Below are 16,520 nucleotides of genomic sequence, written 5' to 3'. Positions count from 1 at the left end.
GCGACCGTGTGATCTTTTCCACGAGCCTGTCCAAACGGAATGCAATCTGCATTTACCAAAGAATGAAAGCTGTAAAATCTGAATCATGTCTGGAAAGGTATTTCAGGTCAGTCCATTATTATTATTATTATTATTATTACATGTATTTATTAATTGTACAATCCAGCCAAATTAAGAAGATGGTTGCACCACAAGAGAAACAGACACACAGGTTTGCCCAACAAGTCCACATGTGGATTTTTTGCGAACAGCCATTCAAGCATTTTCGGTGTTCTGGGCTGCGCCAAAAATCATCTTGCAGCCTACGAGAGGAGTGCTGACGTTACCCTGCCCTGGATATTTCTGTCAACAAAGTTTTCCCCAACGCACATCTTCAATCAAATCTGAATATTTGTCAGCAGTGCATAGGAAGATGATGATGATGAGCATGACCGGAAAGATGATAGAGGGCAACAGCTGATCAAGCTGAGTGGTGAGAAAGGACTTACTTTGAGTACATTGTCCATCTGTGCAGTTCTCAGTGACCTCCGAGCTCCCTTCGCACATCTTGCCTCTGTGTTTGGGTGCTGGGGAGTTGCACTCTCGACTTCGCTGTCTTTCACACTGGCTGCTGCATGCAGTCCATTCACTCCATTCATCCCAGCCTCCATCGACTGCAACACAAGGACACCCGCATGATGAGCCAACACAGCAGCGCAAAAACAGGAGTTTTCCGGGTATTCCAGTTCTTGAAAACAGAGACAGCTCAAACACCTCACCAGGGAGTCATTTTCTGCCCAAATTGGCTTCAAGTCTTTTTCTAAATGCATGGACTGCATTTGAATGTGTCTTTAAATGAAATTAGGTTAAACTTGAATTTATTCACAAACCAGTCAAATTCATATAAGGGGCAAGGCAAGGTTTGGGACTATGATTCTTAGGGGGATAGCAGATACCACTTTTTAACACTGGGGAAGATTATGTTGCTATTATGTTACATTTTTCTCCCCTTAATGGTTTCTTGTAATTACAAGCAACTGGTATAAAAATGGAAAAGCATTGACAGAAAATAGTGTTTCATTGATTTTTTTCATTATCTACAGTACAATATTGCATATTGTAAACCATATTTTTTATGAAAGTCTGTTCTTTCGTTCGTCGTTGATGAATGATTCAAATGAAATTAAAAAAACTCACTTGAAAAGCAGTTGAAAAATACTAAAGAAAGACTGAAAATCACAAATACAGTAATCCCTCGTTTATCGCAGTTAATGGGGACCAAAACCACCCGCGATAAACGAAGATCCGCGAAGTAGCGACCAATTAACATATATAAAAAAAATTGTCCCACGTGGGCCTTTGCGCTTGAGCAGAGCGCACGCACACACACACACACACACACACACACACACGCCAGCGATCTCGTGGGCGTGCAGCAGACATGTTTATGATTAGTCAATTAAGGTTGTTAAGACAATTAAGGATGGAGAGGCCTGCTTTTGTTCTTAAGTCTCTCTCTCTCTCTCTCTCTCTCTCTCTCTCTCTCTCTCTCTCTCGCTCTCTTTCTCTCAGCAACACACATACACTCACCTGCCCGCCCATGCGTGCACGCACACACACGTGCCCCACGTGTACCTTCCGCGCTTGAGCAGAGTGCGCACACACTAGCACGCATAGTAAACAACATTTAGACACTGATTTTTGCAGACTTCAAAAAAGAATTTATTTATTTATTTATTTTATGATTGTTTGAAAAAATCCGTGATGCACCGAAGCCGCGATAAACGAACGGCGAAATAGCGAGGGATCACTGTATAGTCTTTTTACAGGTATGGTAAACGACAAAGAATGATGACAAGACACCCAATGTATACAGTTTGCAGTACCTGCTTCAATGTTTTGAGGAAATGGAAGTGCTTTGTTCAGATTGACCTCATCTACATGTCTGCCTGCTTTTGTATTTTATGTTGCGCATGGATCAACAAATAATTTATTCAAGGTTAGACTTGATTTTACTGTAAATTGTACTGACACTGGGATACCCACAAATAATGATATAAAGCATATAATGAATGTCGTAATTTAGAAGTTTGACATTTTTGTCCGTTTCATTCTGTTATCTATCTTGGGAATGGGCAACCGGTGGCCGGAGACCACACTCCCATTACTAATTAACACTTTCATGCACCCTGTAACCTGATAACATTATAAACTGTCGACTGTCGCCCTGTCCCTGATAAGGTAAAAAAAAAAAAAAAAAAAAAAAAAAAAAACGGTGGACACCCAAACACTCACCACTTGGCTCCTACAAATTCACTTATTTATGGACTTTTCTTTCCAATAATAAAAAAATACTGTGTGTGTGTGTGTGTGTGTGTGTGTGTTACTGTGGTAAATACATATTGGAGGTTGATCACAATCCTGGCAAGAGTCAGATTGATTGTGAATCACTCAAAGGGGTTCTCCACAGTATCATTCTGGGACTGCTCCAATGGTGCTCCACATTCAGTACAATACTTCGTGCTGATTGGCCAACTTCCGCATGCAAGCGAAACTTTTGTTTTGACCAATCATGGCAACGGATGAAAGTGTCCACGAATGGAGCAAGCACTTACCAAAGCCAGTAGCTGAAAAAGCACAAATATCTTGAGCATCTAAAAATGCACAAAGGGCCTGTCGTCCCTGTTCTTTCCAAAGGTAGAGCATCACCAACCTCCCACACCTACGATGAAGTCAGTCAGTGGTTGCTGGTCTGCAAAAAGCATCTAATTGTCTAAACCGGTCGGTGGCGCAAAAAAGGGTTGGACCATGTCCTGTCGCTGTGACAGATCAAGAGTGCCACCCTTCCACTGTATTTCTCCATTTCAACTGACTCGTGAGGATTTCCGCTTAAAGCCTTATAGTCACGATTTGTACTGTCATCAACTTTTGCACATGCGAAGGATATGCTATCCACCATTAACCATCTTTAGTGTAGCAACCAGGTTATTGGGTTTAGGCAGCCGCAGTTAGAGCACAAAGAAGAAAACTCATCAGAGCACAAGGGATCCATTGGTTTCTCCGGGACACTGCACAGAGACTGCATTCACACCTGATCATTAATTCCCTCAACTCCACAATGAAACCAATTGACCACTACAGCACCCTTGTTCCAGTGGACTTGAGCACTTGAAATACAACAAGACATAGATGTCAGACACCACATTTAATTTCACAGCTAAGCAAACTCAAATGTAATTATTTTCAAATCCCTTTGAGTTGGATTCAAATGAATGCAGCCCAAGACAATTTAAATGGTGGCTCCAAAAGACTGTTCAGAAGAGCTTCAGATCCCTAATAAATGCATTTTACAAGCCACTTATCCTCTGCAGCAACTCAACAGAAGCAACAGGATGGTGCTGGGAATGAATTCTATAGCCCCCCTACAGAATTTATTTTGAAATTTCCTTGTTTGTGACACAAATACAGTACACAACAAAGGAATAAATAATAAACACTTCTGAGACAGTCCAATTTCCTACATTTTGATCGTTCGGTTGGAGCTACGCTCAAGGAAATGCCAAAATAAATTCTTTACGATTGCTATAGAATTTATTTTGTGATTTCCTCACTTGACTTTCTATTTCGGTGCGTTAATTTCAATTTTCGTGGTTTCATTGAAGTAATTGTTAATTTACGTTTTTCAGAGGAGGTCATGAACGCCTCTGGAGTCGAATGGAAGGAGCGTAGCTCCATCTGGTGGATACATTGTAGATTGCACCTTATAATTCAGTGCGTCCAATATATGAAAACAATCACAATATATAGGCCATTCATTGAAGGTGCGCCTCATAATCCAGTGTGCCTTTTAGTGCGGAAAATACGGTATGTAAAATATAATGTTTCTTTTGTTCATCTAATCTACTATTTTCTTCCACTTATCTCGGATTGGGTTGCAGAGGCAGCAGTTTAACATGGAAGTCCAGATTTCCCTCTCCCGAGCCACTTCGTCCAACTCTTCCACAGGGAACTTTTCACTATCACATAAGAGAGAGCCCAACATCTTATGGAAGAAACTCATTTGGGCAAGGGAACACTGGGTCCATTTGTGGTCATCTTCAGAGGGATCTCTGAGCCATGCCTTTTCTGTTCACTTCCCTAGGACCTTTTTGCCCTGGGGAGCCCCAGACAGCTAGCTCCTTGGATCATTGGGGCAAACAAACCCCTCTACCATGACATGGTGACAGCTCAGGGACAAGGTTCATTTTTTTGCAACTCATGCTTAATGTTAAAGCCGCCATAAGCCACCCTCAAGTTGTCAGCTTAAATTGGCAATCAAGTTGAAAATGGGAACAACTGCATAAAGTGTGTCAAATTGTTAGGTTCCATTTGAGATGACGAAGTCTGAAGTCTGAGGTTACACTAACAAACCAACCAAAGTTGAGTTCACCACCAAATTAGTAGATTACCCTGCACAAAAGCAATTTCACAAGTATGCGTATTGTTTAGCACATCAGCTATATGAAGTAACATCACATTAAGATGAGGGCTTTACAATGATTTTATGGCTTGCTGGAGAAGAATGAGGACAAGATTTCTTTAGCTGGCAGTTATTACCATAACCTAAATGTGTTCCAAGAATCATGTGGCATTTGCCCATTTGTTTTCTTACACTTGATATTTGAGTATGACTTGGTGATCTTAAATTATTAATGCAATGTTTCCTCTAAATTGCCCGTTTGTACAATTGCACACGGCTCTCACCCTCTCAGCGCACAGCAAATGTGTGCAGTGCAACCAGAAAAATTAAAACCAGTGCTATATTGGCATTTTGCCTTTTCATATTTGCCTCACACATACAAATTGAAAAGTTTATTGGGCGTATGTGGTTGACAGAGCAGAAACAAAACTGCATCACAAAAGACAGAAAATGGTCAAAGTATGGAAGCAGCTCAGACTGAAATGTGCACCATGTCGTGTAATTATTCTCTCATGGACCATGCTTGAAGATGCCCACTTGGTTAATTTTATCCAGTCATGGGTCGTATACACGGCTTTTTTATGTTATGTTGACATTAATGTTGATATACTTTACTAATATAACATTACCAGTGGGTAGGGCTTGGTCTCTGCTATTTATATGACTGCTGTCGATATGTGGCTTATTAGCATGGGGACAGGTCCAGTATACGCAAACCATTATGCCCATAAACAATGTTCCCTCTAATTATTCATGTGTCTGAGCATTCACACAAACTCCCTAAAGCGTTCCATGGACCACGGTGCGCGACATCCATGGATTTATATATGAATGGACAAAGAATGCCACTTACTGAAGCGAGAAGTGGCCATCCTATGTGACCACTTGCAAAGTGCACCTAACTTGAATACATTGATTTCTCTGCGGCATTTTCAAGTTAATTTCTGTCTCTATGACAAAAATGCCAAAGTGTGTGGCTTATCTGGGGTACATAAACGGGGTCTACATGTTCTTCCTGTGCCTGCGTGGGTTTTCTCCAGATATTCCGGTTTCCTCCTACTTTCCAAAAACATACATTGTAAGGTATTTGAGCGCTCTGAATTGTCCCTCAGCATGGTTGTGAATGTGAATGGTTCTTTGTCTATGTGTGCCCTGCAACCAGTTCAGGCTGTACGCTGCCTACTGCCCGAAGACAGCTGGGATAGATTCCATCACGCCCGCGATCCTTTTGAGGATAAGAGACTCGGGTAATGGATGGATGTTTAGTATCATCTAATCGAAAGAGTGTTAATTTGACAAAATATTTGTCTCGGTAAAGTCTTTAAAATCTTTCTTGAGCATTATTATCCAACAAGCAAATCATCTGAAGACTTTCAGAGTAATTAGTAATAACATGATGCAACATTTATTATTGCTTCACATCTCCACCATTTTCATACTCACATTGTTGATGAAGAGAGTCTCTCATGTCACGATTCACTTCATATATTTTCTTTGATAAAATAGCAAATATTGTATCATTTATTATAAATTATGCACCTTACAAACTATACTTTCATTTATTTATGGACAATTCATGTCATAAAATTCTGAACCAATTCTTAGAATTCACTTAACCTGTATTCGAAAATATCAGTAATTTTGATATGTAGGTGGTTTGAATTGTTTGTAACATACTGGGATCGTGCATATTATCATGATCTAATGTTTTGGACAGGTATGATACTCGCTTGGCCACCATGTGAATGTGTTGATGTTGCTCACCATGGCCGAAAGAATTCTGGGGGAGTTCGTGTGAATATTCAGATACACACAAATTTAGAGCGAACATCGTGCATATGGTATTCTGTAATTCTGGTCCTATTTGCAATAAAAGAACATGAGACTGTCACCGGAGACAATGTTGAGAGATGAGACAAATGTTTGCTGAACAAGCATGACTCTGGGGACACTGTTTTTCTGCTATTGGATAATTGAGGTTTGTTTCTGTTAACCCCTTTTCACGCTGTAATTCCGCCACTGCTCTTAACCTCTGAATGTTAAGCATGTAGATGAGTTGACTCATTCAATCCAGTTCATGTCTCTGTTGGTCTGCTCGACCATTTCTTTCACACTTCAACACCTGACTCTTATTTGCTTCCTCACGATTTTTCTTGGCTGTTATTTACCACCAGCTGAACCATCTGCACCTTGGCAGCTTGAGGCCTCACAGACTGAACAAATTGGCATGAAGACAGCTTGTTGGATCACCCCGCCAATTTCTCAAGTCTAGCCTCTAACCTCCTACACACTTGGGAAAACAATACACTATGTCAACAAAATAGAGCGACTGATGTATTCTGTACATTTGTCTTGACAATAGGAAGTCATAAGGGACTCAATGTGATAACCTTAAACACTTAAAATTCGGCAAATCCCAGACTTCATGCAGCATGTCATGACACGAAATAAGCAGTCAGTGAAAGCACATTTATAGGTAAGACATTGCAGTGTGGAAAGATCTGACAAAAATAACAAACTACCTGCTGACTAACTTCACTTCAGCAGACAAATGCCACTGGTATGCAGACAATTGAAATGTAATAGATTTGGAAAACTGACACTATTCCATAAGTCAGCCCAACTGACAATTTAAATTAGTTTTAAAGCAAAGTAGAAGCACGATTTATGTCCAGTATAACATCTTCCAGCAAAAATGCAGATGTGCAAGTCAATGCATTAAGGCAGTTTTCACATATTTGTTGTGAGGTCTGTTTTCAATAGTTTCCGCCAAATAAAACAAAGTTTTGTCATAATCTTTGCCATGCATTGCTGACTCCACTCACAATATATGGACAGTTTAACAAAGTTTTACTACAGTGTTGTGCTGCAGTGTGTGTGTGTGTGTGTGTGTGTGTGTGTGTGTGTGTGTGTGCGTGTGTGTGTGTGTGTGTGTGTGTGTGTGTGTGTGTGTGTGCGTGTGTGTGTGTGTGTGTGTGTGTGCGTGCGTGCGTGCGTGCGTGCGTGCGTGCGTGCGTGCGTGCGTGCGTGAACGCAACTGACTTGGACACGGGGCGTTGCATGATATCTTCTGCACAGACATGCCCTCGCAGAAAGCTCCACCATTCAGCGGCGCTGGGTTGGTACAGGTCCGTGATCTCTTCTGCACACCTCGCCCACATGGCACATTACAAGGTGACCACTCTGTCCAAAGGGACCAGCCGCCATTGACTGGAGAAAGTTCAACAAAGAGAACAGCAGCAACACAGCGACCACCATTACTTATGCAGACCTCCAGCATTGGAAATGCAATGAAATAAACCAAGTTTATTCCTGGAAATGCAATCTCGACAAAGTAGAAGGCAACTGTTGCTAAAAAAATGGCTCAAACACAGTGAGCAGACTATTCCTTGTGGTGCATGTCGGGCTCCTTCTTTCCTAATTGCCCATTCAATTCCTAGCTGTGGGATTAAGATAAAGGCGAAGAAATGCAGAAAACAGCCATTACATGGAATTGCTATTTCAAAAGGCAACAATCGTTAATGGTGGTCGACAGGTTGTAGCCGACCACTTAGTGCTGGGACTAAAGCAGTTACACTATGGCCCTTAAGTGTGTGGAGGTCAAATGTTTAGAAGTGCTATCGAATATCATGAGCCCATATTTGCCAAAAGGGCCTTAAGCAAATGCTTATTTAGTTTAGACATTCTACATGACATACTATGAAACCACAGGATTCCCATTTCATTTCATTCAGTTTACAGTGATTCTATATGTGAAGTACCATTTTTTTTTCGCACGATAAGGTGCTCTGGAGTATAAGGCGCATCTTCAATGAATGGCCTATTTTAAAACATTTTTCATATGTAGGGCGCACCGCATTATAAGGCGCATGGAAAAGAAGCTCGAATAGTGGCTGCAGTTGGGTTATGCCTCCACTAGATGGAGCTACGCTAAAGGAATACAATACAATACAACTTTATTTGTATAGAGCCTTCACAACTGCTGCAGCTACAACAAAGTGCTTTACAGAACATTTAAAATCAGAAATCAGGATATTGAACCAAATATAAGGCGCATCGAATTATAAGGCGCACTGTCGGCTTTTGAGAAAATGCTTTTAGGTGCACCTTATAGTGCGAAAAAATTTATTTTTTGAACAATACATTCGTTCATTCAAAATTCGGTCACTCTTCAGCAGAGTACAAGGATCTTTTAATGAGCTGTGTAAAGGTGCAGGATTCCAATCCAATATGAAAACTTAAAACTATGTATATGAGGTAACTGGCCAATATAACCCCAGTTCAACATACCAAAGACTGTTACAGTGGCTGTAGCACTGCGTCTCTTGGCCACAATGTTGCTGGCCACGCAGGTGTAGTTTCCCGAGTCAGAGAGACGAGCCTCATTTATGATAAGGTTGTGGTCTGCCCTCGTGTCGATGTTGTCGTCAGCTTGGGAACTGAGCAGCTCTTCATTCTTCAGCCATTCCACCTGTAGAAAAGAGGTGACAAATACATGAATAATATCAGTAGTAGCAGCAAAGCAAACGTAATCGACTTATAAAGTACTGCAGGCTCTGCAGAAGGTAATAGCTAAAAAAAAAAAAAAAAAAAAGCTGTAAACGAAAAGTTAGCGTAAAAAAAGTGGGCGATCTGACTTTGTTGTTGTTCAGTGCAGTCATTTTGACAAACTAAAAACTGTAATTATTAGGACAAATACAGTTTGAAAGAAACAAAGACATAACTTTCACAAAACCATTTTGAGGGCTGGGAAATTGGCCTGAACTCATACTTTCTTTGTTTTTCTTCCACCCCACCCCCCTTTAATCGACCCTCTTGAAGACAACTGGTTCGGATAATGGATGGATGGCTGAATTTTGAGTCACCATGACACAGATGAATTCAAATGATCCAATATGCAGTTGTAGATTTGACCATTCTAGAAATAGACACCAATCAAAAATAAAAACTAAAAAAAGGAAAGTGAGGCCAATTCATGTATGTTTACTGTAGCCTTACAATAATCTATGAGAATATGTTCTTCCCCAAATTGTGTATCTGTCCAGGTCCAGGTGTAAATATTTGGAAATAAAAGCAGAAATGCCCATCACTTGTCTCAAATACATCTTCCAATGTCAAACACACATGTTTTCAGTCAACTGCAAAAAAAAAATCAGGAAGTGGACTCAAAGACACTTTTGGAGGGAAGTGTATGTTGCCATATAAGAAATGCCAAACCAAAATATGTACAGTTATGAAGGCATTTTGACAGAAACTAACCCTAAATGAATTTGCCACTGCTGTGGATAAGTTTAAATTAGAGTCATGAACTTGAACACACTGATTTTGATGAATAAACAATTGAAAAAAATGTGCATTTTATTAAAAAAGAGAAAAAAAAACATGGATTGAATCCCACTCTTAATTCTTTACTTCAGGCGAAAAACCTTTCTCCAGTGCCCTAACAACACGCAAAAACACTGATACAAATTATTTTTAGTCAGGTATCACTGTTTTTTTTCCCCCTACTGGCAACTTTATTGCAAAGCTTTATGTCTGGTTCGTGGCAATTACATTGAAGCACAAAAACCCACCTCCATCAGTGCAGAGTCTAGCATTTTATTCAGATTCCCATCACTCATCAATCATGAACAAAACGGCGTCCGTCAATGACGAAGTGACAGACCTTCTGTCAGTACGGACGGAAGGCCCTTCCTCCTCTTCTTATTACAGTCGTTGCCCGGCTACTGCCCTTTGTACGTTCTGGTTTTAATGAGTTGTTTCTTTTTTTACTATTTTTTATGGTAGCAATTGCACTTTGTTTAATTTATGTTTTCCTAGAATGAAAAATATATTAATTCCTTCGGCGTATTGACACAAAACAACAATAAGTAAGTAAGTGAATAAATAAATAAACAAATGCGAGGTACTGGAGGTTAGAATTCTAAGAGTTCAGGAGGAGAACAGCCTTGGGTTGCGATTAAATTCATATGGCTCCAAAGGACATGTCTCACACACTAAAGTACAGACTGCAAGTGAAGCAAGTGGGTGTGTGTGAGACAGGCATGGAAGCAAATTTGTTGCACCAACCGATTATGACACACCCACACACACACACACACACACACACGGTAAAAATTAAAAGTCGAACTCCCACCCAAAATGCACGTTCTCTGTTTGTTTACCGTTTAAACGGCAAATCTCAAATCAACTCAAATGGGTTACTCATTGTACTTTTGGTAAATAGAAAATTGAGCGCTCTTATATAGTCTTATATTGTCTCCAATACAGTAATTTGGTGTACAATATGGCAGGCACCCCATACAATATGTTGCATTGTATCACTGTTGTCTAATCCACAAAAGGATGGTGTCAGTCAAGGAACACACAGGTTGCCGGTGAAATAGTATCTGGGTGATAATGAAGAGGAAAATGTCGAAATATTGAAAGGTGAGACTCACACCCATTCTACTGAATGCAGAGGTGTCAGTTATTCACGTTCATTACGAGAAGTACAGATTTGTTGAACTCTAAACTCATTGAGCTCTAAACTCATTGAGTTTAGAGTTCAACAAAACTCTAAAAATTGAGTTTAGAGTTCAATAAAAAGCTTGAGTTTAACTCAAGCTTTTTATTGAAGTAAAAGTAAAACAGTAATGGTTTAAACACGATGTAAAGTATAAAAGTAAAAGTAATGCAAAGGGGAAAAATGCATTGAAGCGGAAATCATGTCAAAAATATATTTTTTTTCAATAAATTGTGCCCATCCATCCATTTTATAATCCGCTTATCCCTCGCGAGGGTCACAGGCACACTGAAGTGAAGTACTCGGAAAAAGCCTGGGCAGGCCCAGGAGAACACGCAAACTCCACACAGGAAGGCCGGGGGAAAGAATCGAACCCTGTGAGGTAGACAGTCGGCCACTTTTCCACATGTTCGGTGCCCTCATTATCGATTAATTAATCTGGTGTTCATGGAGTTACAATCATATTAAAACACTCCACCCCCACATTTTTGACATGAATCACAGGACAAAAATCAAAAGGGCATATTCTGAACGGCCCTCCCTGCCCAAAAATTTTTCTTAGGATAATGATTATGTTATATTAAACACAAAGTCTACCTGTTTCAGCTGCATATATGCCCATTAAAAAGATCACATCTAAGACTGACAATGCAAATAGATGAAAGAGCTATGTGTACTACTGAGCATTAATGTGCGTTTCATGGAGTGGAAGATAGACCCGTAGTTAAGTATTATATTGGTGCAAAAGTCATATCGCATATTAACTAATAACCTTTATTTGAAGGTAATTGTAGATCCAAACTTTTCCGCAGGAATGTGTGAGGGTCACAGATGTAGGATGACAAAATGGTAGTGATGGGAAAATGAAGCTTCAAATGTGTGCATCGAACCACTTGTTGTATTTTTGGACTGCTCGAGATGGCACTCTGTTCAACATTGGGCTGACTTGCCACTTCCTAAACCGATTTATGTAAACCAATAGTGCTAACTACATGAGTCAAAAAGTTAAACTGGTTCATTAAGCACATTTAAAATTTAATTTTCCCCATCATACATTAGTATGACTTACAAAGGTGAATATAACAATATTATAAGTTCAAATAACAATAACATACACACACACACACGCACGCACGCACGCACGCACACACACACACACATATATATATATATATATATATATATACTAGCACTCGTTTGAAATACAGGTACATCTCCAAGAATGACAATGTAATCTGTGTATGTGACCCAGAAGTCAGTACCAATCTGCGCACCTGTGACGTGTGAAAAGGGCGTTGCAAGATAACCAGTGGACGATGTAATTGAACAGTGTGGAGGTCCTTGCAGTGCACGAGTGCATACCTTGAACCTTGAAGGCTACTGATGCATTCGGGTGGGCCTGCACTTTTATAAGTGGCAAGTGGGCTTTCACTTGTTCATACGTAATTATTCTTATTTACGTAAATATTGTGGTGATCGGGCTGGGAGTGTTGCACTTTAATTTTTGTAAGCAGAAGAACAAGCATACATTTTCTCTGACTCAACAGGTCATGCACTTTTTACATCTTCAGTGCCACAAAACATGCTGTGAGCGCATCCAGTCTCCCAGCGACACAACAATATGTTGTTGTCGACCATTTGCAGTTTGTAAACAAAGATGATTAGTGTGCATGCGCATTGTTAGCGCAGAAAGAACTACCATATTTTCCACACTACAAGGTTCACTAGATTATGAGCCGCACCTTCAATGAATGGCCTATTTTGTAATTTTTTTTCATATATTGGATGCACCACATTATAAGACGCAATCTACAATACATCCATTAGATGGAGCTACGCTCAAGGAAATGCCAACAGAACGATCAGATGTCAATAAAACCTATTTAATGAAGCAGCGACACAGTTCACTAACAGCAAGTTATAACATTGACTCGTTAACGTTGAACTCTTTTGTCGCTGCTCTATTTCCGTGTTCAACAGCGTAACCCGATCACCTTTGAACTCTGCGTTGTAAGCATGTCTCTAGCAAGGAGCCATTTTGGGGTCGACATGTTACTGTAATAACCATACACAAGGCGCATCAGATTTTAAGGCGCGCTGTGAGCTTTTAAGAAAATGGAAGACTTTTCGATGCACCTTTTAGCTGCGTCTTTTAGTGCGGAAAATACTGCACAGGGTTTGTTATGTACACAAGCCAACTCACAAAAGGATCACTAAAATTACTCAAAAAAATTAACGTCAGATCGAAAGCAACTTTCTGATTCTTATGAAATTACAGAGTGAGAGGAAGATGTTACAAAGTGGCTTGATGTCAGATTGCCAGATATTCATCATCATCTCGTGGGGAAAGCTAGCGTTTACACCTGAGAGCCAATTGCGAGCCCTGCTTGGGCCACTGTCTACTCAACTCATCTGTATTTGTAGAGCAGTTTAAAACAACCATCGCTGTATACAAAGTGCTGTACATAGAGCAAAAATAATTAATACAACAGACAATGAAAAAAATAAATTAATAAGTAAAAAGCACAAAAAAAGTAAAACAAAAAAATCCAGTCTCTTGCCAAGTCAGAAGCCAAAGAATAAAACTACATTTTAAGATGAATTTTAAAGATGGGGCTTGCCGAACGAGGGGGCTCGCTGAACAAAGATCCCTCTCTACCAGCAATGGAAAAGGCTCGATCCACCCTGAACCTCCGCTTAGTTCTCTGTACCTCTAATAGTGTCTGGTCCGCAGACCTGAGGCACCGGGCAGGTCTGTAGGAACTCAGAGAGGTAAGGTGGGGCAAGGCCATTTAAAGATTTGAAAATGTCAGGATCTTAAAAAGAACTCTAAAATGTATAAGGGAGCCAGTGAAGGGGGGATGCCAGAGTCGGAGTGATGTGCTCCGTCTTATGAGTACCAGTCAAGAGGTGAGCAGCAGCATTTTGGACCAACTTGAGGCACTTAATGGAGGATAGACTGACTCCAAAGTAAAGTGCATTACAATAATCCAGCCGAGATGTGACGAAGGCGTGAATTACTGTTTTCAAAGTGCTCTCGAGAAAGGAGAGACTTTACTTTAGTCAGCTGCCCAACCGCCAATGCCCACCACATGCTGCAAACAAGCCAACTGAATACTGTGATCCACTCTATCAAAGGTTCTATCAATTGTTACATTAAATAAAAGCGAACTGAGAATTGCGCCGACTTGTTGTTACAGGAGTCTGAGTGGCACTGCACTGTAGTGTTCCAGTTAAGAAGTTGATGAGGTGTTTTAGGATGCCCAGGGAGAAACCAGCCTGGAAATCCAGACTCAGCGCTGTACCAGCGATTGAGTCTGGTCACAGTCGAATCAAGAACATTTCTGAGGTGTGGCTAACCTGAGCAAATTGAACGAAATGAACCCATCAGTAAAGAGAGCATGATTGATATGTTGATAATAGAACGAAGGACCCCTTGATTGGTGGAAAGTCCTGAAATGGAGACCTCTTTTTTCTGAAAAGATGTTCTCCATACAAATGCAACATTACAAACGTAACTGTTGGTCGACTCCTCTTGACCCTGCAGTTTAATCACAACTCGACAGTATCACCACAAATATTCAAGCAATTAAACATTCAAGGAAAGAACTGTAACCAATTACCAGAAAGAACAAAGGTAACTAATGAGGAATTGCAAATTTAGTGATGCTTTCCTGCTTCTATCCCGTGAAAATAGCTTGCTTTGTTGCATTTGCAAATTGCATTCAGCGTGTGTCAGAACAGGCAGGGCTGATGGATTTATAGAAAGTAAACAGTCAGCCCTCAAATTATGTATGAATGTAAATAGTTAAGTGCCTGTGGGCATGCAAACCCGAGTAAATAGAAATGACACACATGGCCGAGGAATGATGGATTGCAATATGTATGGACATGAATAAAATGATAATAAACATCATAACAATGGTATCAGTTCTCTCATTCTGGTGTTTCCCCCGCACATATTCTGTATTTCAGTCAGTTGTGTCTCTGTAAACAGTTGTTGTGAGATTTGCTTTTTCTTGAAGATATGGAAATACAGGTACGACATATTGTTTTCTCAGAAGTCTTTCCTTCCGTAATATCGTGTTGGTGACGATTAAGAAAGCCTTTCCCCACAGTGTACACTGGCAGCAAATCGCTTTTGCCATGCAAGTCGATGAGAAAATGAAGATAAAACGCACACTGTGACAGTGCCTAATTACTTTGTGATTAAAGTCATCAGTCACTGAAGAGATGTTGTCAGAAGTGGCATCACACAGTCATGTCCGTTTCTATTGTGTGTCTTCATTTCAGTTTTCTTGTGACTTGAAAGAAGCAATTACCAGTGGCTTCTTGCTGTGTTTAGGCCACATTATTTGTTTGCTTTAACAGTGGGTGGGTTAAGATATAAGACAGCCGAGTGTGAGAGAAAGAGATGTTGGGAGCGGGGGGATGGGGAGCTTTGGGAAAGAGAGAGAGAGAGAGAGAGAGAGAGAGAGAGAGAGAGAGAGAGAGAGAGAGAGATGCCTAATTGGCACATTTGTTTCAGTTTGGATATGGTCTTCAGTGTCAACCTTGACAACGGTGTTTCAAGGAGGTGCGAACAACATCAAGGCATCCACCCTGTGATTTCATTATCCAGACTGCCCCTGAAGGTGACCTCCCTCAGACCATTCCCAGCATCCAGGTCCGCCCATCCCTAAAAATGTGTGCATGTACACACACACATTTTCATTCAGATGACATTTTCTGATGATTATATGCTGTGAGATGTGCTGGCTGAAAGGAAATTAGAGGACAGAATAGCAATGTTATGAGTGACACTGTAGCCATCATTGAGATTTATGAGAGTGGGAATGAAGACCTTGCCATCTTCCACTTTCTTCCCCCGACTTGTGTCTTTTGTTTCTCCAAATCAAGTGGCAATTTGAAGACAAGGGGCCACAGCCCAAACAATGAACTTCAGCATCTGCTTTTGCACAATTTCACAGATTGGGTTTGGGAATGCCAATGATATCTTCTGGGAAGCAAACCTGAAGAGACAGCGCTAATCCACTAGAAGGATTCTCTCTAAAAACAGTCAGCAGGACATGTATAGCTTGTTCCCAAACACATATTCCTGCAGATGCTTTCAACTCAGTACTGCTGAGTGTGCCCATATAAACCCTAAGCCAAAGAGCGGCAGGTAGTCACAGGAACGATCTGTGCCCGAGTGGTGCTATTGCGGACTGGAGGTTAATCAGAAAAGATATACAGTGAAACTCCTCTACAACGAAATCATGTTTGCAGCAAGAAATTTTTCACAACAGGGGGTTTTTCACTGTAGCAAATTTGATCTCAGATGTAAGCACACACACACCCACACACACAAACGTATGTGTACACGCACACACAAACGTTTGTGTACTCTATTTTTATTCCAATAGTACATAAGTATGAGCACACACTTATTTGACACTTCATATTGTCAGTGTAGAAAGAAAAAAAGGGAAAGAAATTGCGAAATTTACGATCAGAATTCACTTTCACTTACATCAATTTCTTGGAAAATGTATTTTATTTTGCTTGCTCCGTCTTTCATTTTGATCACTTTTACCC

The 16,520-nt window shown here is 40.4% G+C and overlaps 1 protein-coding gene across 2 annotated transcripts in view; it reads right to left on the bottom strand.

Annotated features, from left to right (window-relative positions):
- unc5db (unc-5 netrin receptor Db) overlaps window positions 1-16,520 on the bottom strand; it is a 253,730-nt gene that overhangs the window by 82,686 nt on the left and 154,524 nt on the right. For both annotated transcript variants that reach the window (XM_019885253.1, XM_019885254.1), the window contains exons 5-7: window positions 8,729-8,909; window positions 7,481-7,648; window positions 489-653 (exon numbers count right to left, since the gene is read on the bottom strand). In XM_019885253.1, the coding sequence (XP_019740812.1) occupies window positions 489-653; window positions 7,481-7,648; window positions 8,729-8,909 (514 nt within the window). The remainder of the gene's footprint in view (window positions 1-488; window positions 654-7,480; window positions 7,649-8,728; window positions 8,910-16,520) is intronic.

The sequence above is a fragment of the Hippocampus comes genome, unplaced genomic scaffold, assembly GCF_001891065.2.
Source record: "Hippocampus comes isolate QL1 unplaced genomic scaffold, H_comes_QL1_v1.1 scaffold45, whole genome shotgun sequence".
Classification (NCBI taxonomy): Eukaryota; Metazoa; Chordata; class Actinopteri; order Syngnathiformes; family Syngnathidae; genus Hippocampus; species Hippocampus comes.
Note: the sequence above shows the minus strand (reverse complement) of the source record. Positions and strands in the feature narration are given on the sequence as shown.